The sequence below is a fragment of the Vidua chalybeata genome, chromosome 1 (assembly GCF_026979565.1).
Source record: "Vidua chalybeata isolate OUT-0048 chromosome 1, bVidCha1 merged haplotype, whole genome shotgun sequence".
Taxonomy (NCBI): domain Eukaryota; kingdom Metazoa; phylum Chordata; class Aves; order Passeriformes; family Viduidae; genus Vidua; species Vidua chalybeata.
Genome location: NC_071530.1, coordinates 151365032 through 151378863, shown reverse-complemented (window position 1 = coordinate 151378863; position 13832 = coordinate 151365032). Strand labels below are relative to the sequence as shown.

General features: G+C 48.9%; 1 protein-coding gene across 1 annotated transcript; it reads right to left on the bottom strand.

Annotated features, from left to right (window-relative positions):
• Positions 1–3122: 3122 nt before the first annotated feature.
• Positions 3123–9209, bottom strand: LOC128800521 (secreted Ly-6/uPAR-related protein 1-like). Its single transcript, XM_053965765.1, has 3 exons — positions 9136–9209; positions 6110–6229; positions 3123–5058 (listed from the first exon to the last, which is right to left on the bottom strand). Exons 1-3 carry the CDS (start codon positions 9185–9187, stop codon positions 4847–4849), a joined length of 384 nt encoding a protein of 127 aa, XP_053821740.1. The 5' UTR covers positions 9188–9209; the 3' UTR covers positions 3123–4846.
• Positions 9210–13832: the final 4623 nt, after the last annotated feature.

Here is a 13832-nt window from a genome sequence, read left to right as displayed (position 1 = left end):
GGTAGGATTTTTGTTGCGATTCTGGAGTAAGTTTTTGGGACTCTGACCCATGGATTTCATATGTTTTGGCTTTCAGTTCCCTGTAACATGTTGGATCTCATGGGTTTCAGCAATTTGCCCAACCATGAGCTGGTGCAAAATCGTTTCCCCCCAAGACACAACATCCCCACCCACATTTACTGAGGATATTGAGAAACTTAAAGTTCAATCCTAAAAAATGTGTGGCTGGACCAAGCCTGGAGCCACCAACGTGTGACAATTCCCATCTGTCCAACGGGGGCTGAGTGATAAAAGGGATCAGGACCCAGACCAGGGTAGAGAAGGATTAAAACACATCCTATGTGTTTTCCAACTGGATGGGAATGTGCAGAGTACAGTCCCAGGTCTGTTCCGGAGGTGGAGCCCACCCAGACCATCTGCCCCAGCCTTTTGCAACACTCTGAGCATCTCTCTCATATCCAAGTGACCCAAAATGTCTTTTCTAAATTAAGATCCCAACCACAACGCCGTGCTCCACTTCCTTCCCCCTCGACACATCTGCTGCTGACGCTGAAAATTTCTTTTCACCTCATTTTTAGGCTTTGTTTTCAGGCCTGGGGCTGTACAGAATAAAGAGGGAAAGAGGTTTCTGTGTTCCTCTGGAATTAGGGATGTGAGAGTCAAGCAGGAGAAGAATGAAGATATCCAAGAGAGGATGTGCTGCTGTGTCAGAGGCAGATGCTCCAAGCCCTCCAAACCCTAATATGGAAAAATAGCTCTATTTTAAGACTGGAAAAAAAGTGCACATGATAGGTTTGAGATGAGAAATAATTTTGGAGTGATATTGAAAATGATATCTCTGCTGCTGTACTTCAGCACTGCCAGGCTCATTCCATAATTAATAACTCCTTCAGATGGAGTGACTTTCCTTTGAGGGTGCAGAATTAAACATTTAAATCCCTCTCTGTAAATACAAGGCTGTGGCAGAGCTCTCCAGAAGCCTTGCAGCTATGCTCTAATGTATATTTATATTCTAGATAAGTATTTTTAGCAAGAACTACAAGTCCTCTCTGTATTTGATGACATCAGAGCTCTGTTTTACATGCAATGTCCTGACTGTAAAAAAAAAAAATCCCCTTCTTTTTCCTGCTCTTGGAATATTGCAATAATTTCTGCCCTTGTCTCATCTCTCTTTCACGTTTAATGTGTGTTCCAAGAGAGCTGTGTGGGGCTTTTTTCCTCTCTCTTGCTCCAAATAATGATAAAATACATAAAATTTTAAAATAAAGAAGCAGCCAAACAGCTCCTGGTGTTTTCCACCCCTGCAATTGGGGCATGCTGGGATAACAGCCACCACTCATGGCCTGACCAGTGTCCTGCTGTGGAAAGCAACCAGAAATGATCCCTGCTGGAAAACCCAGTCCTTTAAATATTAATCCTGCTGTTCCCATGATGCTTCTCTGGGAATCCTGCTCAGGGCAAACCAGGGTTGAACCTGAGTCTTCCTTCAGTTTAAATCCCAGCTGAGTGTTTTGTCTTTCCAGGGAAATGATCTTTTGGAATGCCCACTCCACCTTCCGGAATCGTGGAGCTCACAAGAAAAGGCTACTCGAGGCTCATACCTAGCCCTGATTTTTGGCTGGAGGTGGGACTCAACAGGGTATCCCAACTGGAATATCCTCACTGATGAGCCTCTCTTGTTCTTTACTCTCTCATTTCTGGGTGGAAAAAAGCACTTCAGGTTTGTAACTGGAAGCGGGAGATGCAGATCAGGGCAAAAAAAAATCCTCCCTGTGAGGGTGCTGAGCCCCTGGCAGGGGTTGCCCAGAGAAGCTGTGGCTACCTCATCCCTGGAAGTGCCCAAGGCCAGGTTGGAAAGGGCTTGGATCAACGTGGGATAGTGGGAGATGCCCCTGCCCATGGCAAGGGGTTGGAATTTGATGATCTTGAATCTCCCTCCCACCCAAACCATTCCACGACTCTGCGTACCTCTAGCGCTGCCCCACATTTGCAGAAGGGCTGGAAGGCGGTGGAAAAGGTAATTTTTTTTTTTTTTTTTTGACCAGATAAAGCATAAGGCACTGAGGAATGCCCTCAAATCTGGAAATAAAATATCTACATGTGCTGGGAAGAACAAGCCCTCAGAGGGACAAGCAAAATCCTTCAACAGAGCAACGTCAGCGCTGGATTCCGCTGGCTGTGAAGCCTCACCCCAGCAGGGCCGAGAGGTTGCAGGTCTTTTTCTGGCCCTTTGGAGACACATTTTCCTCTGTTCTATTTTCTCCAGCCTATATTTAAACTTCTCCCTCCCCGTGTCCACTCGACCCAGTGACGCAAAAATCCAGCCAGGCCTTTGAATCTCCTGCATTTCCTGGGGCAGCAGCGCTCACTGGGTTTAACTCCTAAGGGGCAAAGGGGAGGGATAAATAACAGCAATAACCAAAGAAACAGCAAATTCGATTTTTTTAAGTGCTCCCAGTGACGCCTGTTCAGCCTTGTGGCTGCCACAGTGTGAACAGGTGACTTGTAATGCAAAAAAAAAAAGGCCATTTTGTACCCCTGCGTGAAGGGTTTGTCACCTCTCCTAATCAAGGAATGTATTAGAGGTGCTTTGAAGATAAAAATCTTCAGCTTCTGAGCTGAAAAATGCTTCTGAGTCTGTTTTGGCTCCAGCAGAAACTCGTGGCAGGTAAGTCCTGGGGGACAGGAGGCCGGGAGGGGCAGGATGCTCACAGCCAGCACCGGTGGCACGAGGGGACAGTCCCCACAGGGAGCACTTTGGCAGCGCAGCATGGTCACTCCCACCCTCCTGTTGGCTTCCCTGCTGAGCTCAGGCACTTTCTCTTTTGCTCCCTAAAACCCTCCCAGTTGTCCCAGTGCATATCCCAAAAATGCCTCCTCTCCCACTGGACTGTATTTTACCCTTCTCCTGCTTCTTTTCCAGCAGGGATAGCCTTAAATCTGGCTTTTCCAAGGAGGATTTTTGCACTCCTGTGCTCATCCCTGTGTGTGGTTTTCTCCCTGTCTGGCACAGGGCAGTCTGGGAGCTGAAAAACAAGCCAGAAACCCCCTCCCTGCATCCTGTTCTGCCCCACACTCCTTTCCCATGGGAATATCGAGCACAAAAGAAAGATGCTGCAGGCTGAAAACCAGAGAATCCAACTTTATTTACTAAATTCTCACCCAGAAGGGAGCCCTCACCCTCCCAGTCCTTCTGTACCCAGACCCTGCCCCATCCATGGGTGGAAAGCAGAGGCCAGGATCCTGCAGAAAATGTGGAAAGGCTGCTGGAGACAGAGCTGGAAGCCAGGATAAGAAAAAGGAATGTGATCGGAGGATGGCAAGGATGGAGTTTTGTTTCTGGCCTGACACATCTGGCTGGTTTTGAAGCAGGGAAAAACAGAACAGACGAGTGGGAAGCAGGGGCTGGTGCTCAGTGCCTGCGAGGGTGGGTGGAATACTGGGATTTGAGTAACTTCCAGCTATTATCCTCTCCATGGCACTTGCTCCCTGTAGATCCCAGCATTGCCGGGGGTTTTCAGTGTTTTAGTGGAGCTCTGAGGGTTTCACCTCCAGGAAAAAGGGCTCACCATCCTCCTGAGCTCTGCCAAGGAATACAAAATTGTCAGAGTTTTCTTCTAAATGGTACCAAGACCGACCTTGAGAAACTATTCCCTCTGTGCAAGGAGGAAAAAGAGCCCCCTACTTTGTTTTCTTGTGAAAAGAGAGTGGAAAAGGGGAAAAAAAATTATGATAAATAGACTTTGCCACAGAGGAGGTTGCAGGGATGCTGTGAACACACGAGGATGGTGCACGGGGTGTATCCAGTACTCCACTCTACCCTTGCTCCCCCATCATCTGGATGATCCCTTGCAATAGGAACAGAGGGAATGGCAAATTTCCTGCCTCTCTGTGAGCTGGCCACACCTGGTTCATTCATATCTGCTTCCACTCCAGCTGCTTTTGCAGCAGACAGGGCCTCAGAAACAATCCCACATCTGCTCCAAGCAAATCCCAGCTGGGATCCCAGCACTTACAAAGGTTTTTCCCCAGAGCTGAGGGTCTGGGATAACCATTATTTTCCCTATCCTGCAGTTTCTGCTCTGAAGGGATGAAGGGAGGGCAGAGTAAGAGAAGAATTTGCTTGGAATAGTCTTTAAAACATCTGGAAAGGGAAATCTGGGAGCTCCAACTGCAACCTGAGCTCGGGCAGAAGCTGAGGCGGGGGCGTGTTTGTCTGGCCAAACTTGGAAATTTGGGTTGCAGGTCTGACCTACCCTGGTCTGTCAGTCCAGGGGGCGTTCTGAGCTTTCCAGAAATCCATCCCGTTCCCACATGGAAGCTGAGCCCTTCTGAACTCATTCCTTAGTTTATCCTTGGCATTAAGCTCCAGATCTCTGCAGTTGCCACCCAGGAAGTAACTGGGCCCAGATCCATCTGCTCCTCTCAGTCAGACATGGCACAGGATTCCCAGAGAAGCTGAAGCTGGATCCCTGGATCCCTGGAAGTGTTCCAGGCTAAGTTGGACAGGGCTTGGAGCAACCTGGGATAGTGGAAGGTGTCCCTACCCGTGGCAGGGGGTTGGAACTGGATGATCTTGAAGGTTCCTTCCAGCTCAACCCATTCTCTGTGGATCCTGAGGACCAGAAGCAGCTGAAGGTGAGGAACATCTGCTAGAACAGCTGGAAACTGGAGATTTGAGGGGTTTAAGTCCAGGTGCCCAAACTCTTGGCTTGAATCCAGCGTTGAAGGTGGGGTGAAGCCGCACATCAGAGAAGAAGGACGTTCCCAAAGCAACTAAGAGTTCATGAGGCAGCTTGGCAGGGGGAGTGGTGGGCTTTCAGCTGGAGCTGGGGCACTTGTGACCTCACAGGGAGCACTGGAGGACCGTGCCAGCCACCATGGCCACCAGACCCAGCGCTGCGGAGCTGCTCCTCGCCCCACTGCTGCTCCTGCTGTCATCTGTGCACAGGTCGGTGTAGCAGCAGGATTTGGGCTTTTGGGCCCCTATCCCGTCGTAGGAGAGGCATTCCTCCTCACAGTCTCTGGTCACGGTGATGTTGCCAAAAAAGGGATAACCTGGGAGAGGCGGATTGGAGAGGAGGAGGAGGTGAGAGAGGGAGAAAAATAGGGAAGGAAAATGGGATTGAGAAACACTGACAGAGGAGGTGTTGTTCATCCCTAATCCATGGGTGCCTCTAAGCCAGCCCGTTTTTTGTGGGAACAGGCCTGCCAGCTCTTACTGCTGAATCTCTCTCACCTTCCTGCTCCTTCCAAAATCATTCCAGCATGGACAAGGGACACAATTCCTTGTAGATGTTTGCACTGTCTATAAATTCAGGGACCATAGAGATATTGGGGTAGGAAAGGCAACACAGAGGGAACAAGCTCAGTGAGTCCTGATACTTCACTGTGAGGCTCCAAATCTGATGGATTTCCCTCCTTCCCTCTCTAAAGTGGGATAATTTCTCCTGGCTTTTTACAGAGACATTAAAGGGTAATTCAAGCTGGAACTGGGATGGGGAGAGGGAAGTTTGGCCAGCAGATTGAGGGAAGGGATTCTCCCCTTCTGTTCTGGTGAGACCGCACCTGAAGAGTGGGAGCTGCCTTCAGCTCTGGGGTCCTGACACCACAAAGACAGGGAATTGTTGGAACAGGTCCAGGAGAGGCCACAGAGATGCTCTAAGGGATGGAGCCCCTCTGCTCTGGAGCCAGGATGGGAGAGCTGGGAATGTCCAGCTTGGAGAAGAAGGTTCCAGGGAGACCTCAGAGCCCCTTCCAGTGTCTAAAGGGGCTTCAGGAGAGCTGGAGAGGGACTTGGGATGAGGGATGGAGGGACAGGACACAGGGAATGGATTCCCACTGCCAGAGGGCAGGGATAGATGGGATTTTGGGAAGGAATTCTTGGCTGTGAGGGTGGGGAGGTCGTGGCACAGGTTTCCCAGAGAAGCTGTGGCTGCCCCATCCCTGGAAGTATCCAAGGCCAGGTTGGATGGGGTTTGGAGCAATCTGGTCTACTGGAATGCAGGGGTTTGGAGTTCAATGACCTTTAAGCTCTCTCCCAGCCCAACCCATTCTGGAATTCTCGTATTTCTCCCCGGGGCCCCTCAGGGGCAGTGGTGGGACTCACCTGTCTCCATGGAGTGCAGTGTCGTGGTGCACACGGTGGCTTTCGGGGGACACATGATGGCTGTCCTGCACTTGGAAATGTCTGTGGGCTCCTTGCACGTGTAACATCGCAGGGACTGGGCTGCAGAGGGGACAGAAGGGCTCTGAGGTGACACAGAAGGGAAGACAGACCCAAATCTGCGTCTTTCTGAACAAAATGCAGCAGTGTCCAAAATTAAGCGTGTCCGGAGGCAATGGCAAAGCTTGGATAGGCCAGGGGGGAAAAGAGCAAATCCCAGCACTGGAGGACAAGGGTGGTGTAGCAGGAGCTGGGCCTGAGCACGACTTTGGAGGCTCAGCAGCCTGGAAAAGTGGGATTTAGAGGGATCTCAGCTTGACCTTTGGTTGGTCTGAGTATCCCCTGTAAGAGTTCAGCCTGGAGAAGAGAAGGCTGAGGGGAGATTTTTGGGATCTACAACTTCCTCATGAGGGGAAGTGGAGGGGCAGCACTGATCTCTTCTCTCTGGGGCAGTGACAGACTCCAAGGGAATGGCCTGAAACTGTGTCAGGGGAGGTTTAGGGTGGATATCAGGAAAAGGTTCTTCCCCCAGTTAGGCTCACCAGGGAATGGTCACGGCATCAAGAGCTCAGGAAGAGTCTGGACAACGCTCTCAGGCACAGGGTGGGATTGTTAGGATGTCCTGTGCTGGGCAAGGAGTTGGACTTTGATAATCCTTGTGGGTCCATCAGGATATTCCATGATGGTAAAAACCAGCCCAGCTCCTTCTGCTGAGAGCAGCATCCCCCAGCTGTGACGGCGACAGGTCCCCCATCCCTCCCCTCACAGCAACATCTCCTTCCTGCTCGTTTAAGGGAAATTCTGCAGGAATCGGTAACTGAGAGCAGGATTAAAATTTCAGAGCTGTATCAGAGATCCTGAGGGCTGAGTGTGGCCTCAAAACCGCTCTCACCATGGGCTACTGCTGCTTTTTGAAGAGGTGATGTACAAACCCTCTCTGGCTGCCGCCTGAGGGAGGGACATCTCTAAATATGCAAATTGTGGTCACAGCAGCTCTCAAAACCCTCAGTTTGAGCGCTGTCCATCCACAGCCAGCAGACACCGAGAGTGTGGATTTTCCAAAGTCCTGCTGGTGTGGTTTGATGACAAAAACCAACCTGGCTTGAGATTTTCTATCCTACCCTCCTTCCACCGGCTGAAAAACATCCTGCAAGCGTCCAGTGCCATCTATTGGTAAAAATTCGCACCGAAGCTGTTTTTTTCGTTCCTGTTCTGTTGTCAGAGGAACTTCTGGGGTTTTGTGATAAGGATAAATATTTTTGAAGGCATTTGCTTGAACACCTGACTTCAGAAGGAATTTTCAAGGCATCTACTCCTCGCAGCAGCTCCTTTGGAAAATTCAGCTGTGGGGTAGAGCCTACACAGTGCAAAACTTCTCTGTCTTATTCCTTAGCTCTTGCTAAAGAATTCAATTCAAAGAGACAATTCCTTGTATCTTTGCAGAAGTTAAAAGGATTTTTTCATGGGAATATTTCAATTTTCTTGTGGCCATGCTCCCTGTAAACAAGGGTGGCGGAGCCATCCCTATTTATCCCAGCTCAGGACCTCACTAGATCCCTTCCCAATGATCCAATCCATAAAATTGTTATATATTTTAACAGAGGTAACACATTATCAACAATCATTTGGATGTCTGTGGATGTGTAGGATGGATGGATGGACAGGGCAGTTCTGGCTTCAGGCTCTTGCAAAACAGCCCTGCAACCCTTGGGGTGAGGTGGTTTCCATTTACAAACCTCCACATTTTCATGGATGAGCTGGGAAGTGCCTTGGGGGAATTAATCCCAGTTAAAAGCATGTTCAAGGAAGGAAAACCTCAACCCCCTCATCTTTCACTGACTCCGTGTGGGGCATTTAAAGCACATGGGTTTTGTGGGAAGGTTGCATGGAAGAGGAAAGCCCAAATCCATAAGGACCGGGACAGGAGAACTGAACAGAGATAGCTCTGCATCCTGATCTGAGCCAATAATTCCCTGTTCCTCACTGTTCCTTCTATTCCTTGATATCATCCCTCAGCCACAACAGGGGTGCCTAGACCAGCTGCTTCCCTCTGGATCATCCCCCAAAAAAATTATTTCTGCCTGATTTCAACTATGAAGCAAATGGGGTTGGTAACTCTGTTTCCATAAAATTCTTTGAGACCTTGGGTGGCTTCTCAGAAATTCCGTTAAATCCAAGACAGGAATTCAGATGGGGATGTTTGGTCCCTGTCCAGGCTGCCTTTCCCTTGAGTTCTTCCAGGGTCCCATGAAACAGCCTGAGGATCTCTGGGACCCATGGGCTGTGGGTTAAACTCCTCTGGGGTGGTGTCATCCCTGGAATGCCTGTTCCAGGCAGGGATGTGGCTGCAGTTGGTCAGATCTTCATGAAGGAAGGACACAGCGGTGGCCAAACCCTGCTGCCAGGCTTGCCCAAGGTCCAGACCCATCACAGGCCCAGGGGAATTTCCCATTTCCACCTATCTCCTGGAATAAGGGGAAATCCTGGAGCTGGGGGTTTAATAAGACTTTCCAATGACCTTGGAGTTATTTCTCATACCCCCACCTTAATCTATATTGAAGTTTCACCTTCTGGCTTTCAGCACTTCCAGCAGCTAGCTGGGAGGTTTTAAGGATGTCAGGAGTTCGGGATGAACATTCCTGAAGGGACAGGGTGGCAGCTCAGGTAGAGGCTGGCACTTCAAGCCCTTGCCCAGGCTGGTCCTGACCTGTGCCTTGTGGTTGTCCCCTCCATCCCTAGGTGTGGGTGACAGGCATCCAAAGGACCTGCATCGCTCCCAGTCAGGCATCACAGCTCTTCCCACCAGGAATGCATCTCCCCTTTCCCATTTCACCCTCTCCTTCAACCTTCTTCAATACAAAAGGCATCATTTCCCCTACCTGGGGGTTACCAAGTCTTTCCCCTCCCTGCCCTCCCAGGAATTTCCCGGGGTGGGGGGCCCTGGAGTGTTGGGAATGAAGAGCTCTTACCCAACTCCACGAATGCCAGGCCCAGCAGGAATCCCACCAGGAGTTTCTTCATGCTGAGAGCAGATCCAGGCGGCCAAGACAGGTCCAGAGAGCTTCTCCCAGGCAGCTTTATATGTTTTCCCCCCCTCCACCACCTCTGTTGTTGATCCTGTGGGCGGATTCCTTTGGGGTGATCAGGGGAAAGCCCAGCTCCAGTCTGGATTGGGATTTGCAGAGGAACGAGTTCCCTGATGAGGTGACATCACCGCAGCGAGCAGACTCCTGCCATGCCTCGGCTCTTCCCCAGGTTTATGTCCCGGGGCTGGTCCCATGGAGAAGCAAAAACACGGCTGGCACTGCAAGGTGTGGCCCCATGCCAGGGCTTGGATGGGGAATGTGACAAGGTTTGTTTGCTCCTTTCAGTCTGGCTCCACGAGCCCAGAGCTGGCTTGTGTCACAAGTGTTGCACTGGCCAACAACTGTCAAGGGGCAAGTGACAGCAGGCTGGGCTTCCACATGCTTTGGAGGAATTATTCCACGGGCTGGCAGGACTGGGGTTGCCCAGAGATGTCTGTGTTCCCAAACACAGTTCAAATTCAAGCCTGGTTTCTGGATCCCTTGATTACTAATTGAGCTCCTGGGCATGGGAATCGCTTGGAGGCCAGTGGGATATGGTGCTTCCAAGTCTGGAATTGGGGTAAGTCACGTGGTCTCAGGTCCTGGGTCATGCTGGCAAAGCAGGACACAGCCTTCCTTTGTAAAGCTGTCAATTATTTACCAAATTTTATCCTGAAGCTGGGAAATAAGCCCAACATGGAGCAATTAATCCATTTTCCCACTCCAGCACCTCCCTGATAGCAAATTTCACTTTATCCACATCAAGGCAACCCTTTCAAATGTCATAATTTATTTTGTATCTTATAAATATTTGGGGAAACAGCTTCAAATGCTCAGAGCTGGGGAGAAATTATTTACTTCTCCCTTTGGACTGAGCCACTGGTATTTTATATTTCACAGGAAAAGCTGATAGACTTTTTGCTGGGTTTGTTGTGATCCAAATTGGAAAACCCTGGTGTTGTGCAATTTCCCATAAAACAGCTGAATAAGCCAAAGAGGCAAAGTTTGTGAATCACGGGAGCACTTGGAGATTTTAGGGTTGGAGATGAGGTGAGTGAAGGAGCTTTAATGAGGTGCTTTGCCTGTCACAGACTTGTGACACGTGGGAATATTCCTGCCATTCCCGGCAGCCTCTCCTTCTTCCCAGACGGAGGATGGTTCCCAGTAACCTGAGAAGCGTTGCTAACGAAAATTTCCGCAGCCGCGGATGACACAAAGCTGACAGAGCTGTGGGAAAGGGAGGGAAAGACCTACAGCCTAATCCTTCTCTATGAGAATGAAAATTATCCTTTATTTCATCTTTCTGTGCTCTCCGAGTTCAGGTGTTAAAAAAAAAAAACGGATAAAACATAATTTTCTGGGGACACATGAAAAAATCCACTCGGTGAAAGCCACCAGACCTGGTTACATCCAGATCCCTGCTCGGAACTGGGAAGCTCAAGGCACATTTGAGCAATGTCCTAATTAACAGCCGTGAAACTGGAAGAGATCCAGTGCTTTCAGCATTCCAGGTGGTTGTGCCTCAACGGGAAAGCACAGTGGGGTTGGCACAGTAAAGCTGCTCGGTGGAGTGTGGAGTGGAAATGTCCGTGGAGACATCCTCTCATACCTGAAAGTCATTCCACACCGAGAAATTCTTGGGATAAATCTGTGTGGTTGAAGGAATAGGGATATAAATGCTTAACCACTGCCTTAACTCTGTCTTCAAGGCTTGGAAAGGTTGGAGATCCTTCCATAAGGAAAGACACTGGCAAAACACCAGAGCTCCTGCAGAGGTGCAGCAGTGCCAGACTTCAGGGAAAGAGGATTTGGGAGTGTTCCAGTAAAATTGTGGAGGCAAGGGAAGACCTTTAAGGTCTGTTACCTTTAAGGTATTCCTTGAGCTAAAGATAATCAAGAGCTTACGGAGAGATGGAGCCCTGGAAACAAACCCAAAACCCAACACAAACAACCCCAGGTGTGTGTTGGGATAGGAGGGATTTGGATTTTGATTTTGGAAGTGGCAACACCCTACTGGCTTCCCAGGAAGAATTCCATTGCCACTGTCAAGATCAAAATGGGATCCTAATGAAAAAAAAAAAAAAAAAAAAACACCAAAAAACCAACCAACCAAACAAAAACCCAAAACAAACAAACAAAACCCAAAAACAACAGCAACAAAAAAACAACAACAACAAAAAACCCAAAACAATAATGAGGAGAGTGGGACAACAGGATTCAAAAAATGACCAAAAAATGACACTGGAATACACTGGCTCCTTTTAGCTTGGCAGAGTTAAGACAAGCCTAAGTCAAATGACACTGGAAATTGAGGCTGGAACTTAAACACTAAAAAAAATTGGGATTATTTCTGTAAGCACAGGCAGGGAAGAAACCTGACCTGCTTTAAACCTGATAAGTATGTGAAAGCTGTGGTTTGACAGAGCAGTTAGGTAAGGCTTAGACAGCTTGTAGGACTCAGGAGGGCCTAAAAATTCCCTTCTGTCTCTGTCAAGGGTGGAATAAACCCTGGGAAAGGTTTTAAGCACAGACTGACAGGAGCCAGAAGGGACTTTGGTTGAAATGTCATTTCAGGTCTGGAGAGCAGAGAATATCAACGAGGCGTGGTGTCTTTGGGAGAAAGGTTTGTGTGCCAGAAGCCTTCAGGAATTCTCAGTGGGATCAATCCAAACCTTCTTCCAGCCTGTCCCTGGGAGACTGTCCTAATTGATAAGGTAATATAGGGAGATATAATCTCTCTCTGCTTATCACAAACACCAGGAAAGGCAGATGACAGAAATTCGGTTTTTACGGGTAAGAAGGTGAAGTGCTTCACCTGCTCTAACTTCCCTTACAGTCAATTCTTGTTTGAATGATTAAACCCCACATTTTTACGAGATGTTCTGTGGCAGGGAGTGAACACCAAGCTTTGCTCAGCTGTTCCAGTCGTTGATTATCAGCCACACGTGAAATTAGTCCTGTGTAAAATATTTCTAGTCTGATTTATGGACTCCCTACAGCCAGTGGCTCCTGTTGCACCTCTCTACTAAATTCAGTTTCTCACTGATGCAATTTTCCTCTTCTCCACAGAAATGTATTTTGTCTGGGATATCCCTTGGATATCCCAGACTTGGAGACTTTGGTGGGGTTTCTGACTCCTTCTGTGGAAAGTCTGTTTTCCAAGGCTTTAATCCTTGTGAACTCCCTCTGTTTCACCGCCTTCTCTCCTACATTGTCCAGCCCAGATCTGCACATTTTCTTCAGTAACTCCATAGAATCCCAGAATGTTTTGCGTTGGAAGTGACCTTCAAGATCACCCAGTTTCAATCCCTTGCCATGGGCAGGGACACCTTCCACCATCCTGGATTGCTCCAAGCCCTGTCCAGCCTGACCTTGGACAATTCCAGGGATGGGGCAGCCACAGCTTCTCTGGGCAACCTCTGCTAGGGCCTCCCCACCCTCACAGGGAAGAATTTCTTCCCAGTATTCCATAAAACCCACTCTCTTTCAATTTGAAGCCATTCTCCCTTATCCTGACACTCCATGCCCATGGTCCAAAATCCCTCTCCAGCTCTCCTGGAGCCCCTCTTTAGCTACTGAGAGCTCACAACAAGGTCACCCCAGAGCCTTCTCCTCTGCAATCCCAGGAATAAACAGTAAGGATCCACCTGCTGTGATACAAACACCAACCAACCCTATCTGACACCGTGGTCATGTCATGGTAACCATGGCATCAATCTACGTGACATCCATGTCTTTCCTGAGAGCTGATTTGCGGGATGGAGTCTGCTCCATTTTCCAGATATCCGATTCCCGAGCATCCCGGTGACAACTGGTTTGCAGGAAAATACAGATACTGCTGATCACTACACTCAGCCGCCTGGAGTTCAGCTCCTGTGATTCCAGAGGGGTAGAATTTTTGCCAGGGGACTTTTTGGATGCTCCACCGTCTCCACGTGTGACTCAGTAGCAGGGAACCTCTCTGCCCGTGCCGGTGGCTGCAGCGATGTTTGATGATCCAATGAAATTCCACCTCTCATGGGCGTGTGTCAATAACAAGACTTTGGGCTTGTTGGGGTGGAGTTGGTCTCCACCCTCCTGATGAAACTCTGCCACTGGGCAGGAAGGAATTCGAGTTTCGTTGGGCTGGAAGAGGGTGCAAATGTGAGCACCCTTCTCCGAGGAGCTCTTTAGGTCTGTCTTCCATGGGCTGTATGATATTAAATGTTTCTCCTCCAAAAAAAAAAAAAAACAAACAGATTCACAGCTCTGCTTCAGTCTCTGAAGAGCTCCTACCCCCTTTTTTTTTTGTGTGCGTCTGAGTTTCGTTTTGCTGCTTTGCAACCCCTCTCTGAAGATGTGAGGTGAGAAGTTGAACCTCTCCAAGCAGAGGAGGGAACTGTACTTGCATTTCCCAAATTCTGGCTTAAGCTCACTAATCCCAAGGCTAAAAAGCAGATGCTCCTAAGGATGGGAGGAAAGATTCCAGACTTGCTGGATTTTTACAAAAAAGATGTAAAGATTTTTACAAAAAGGAGAGTTGTGTTCAGGGCTCTGAGAGAAAAAAGGGGAGTCCAGGGATACGGTCACGTGGAGGTTGGAATCATTGAATTATGGAATGG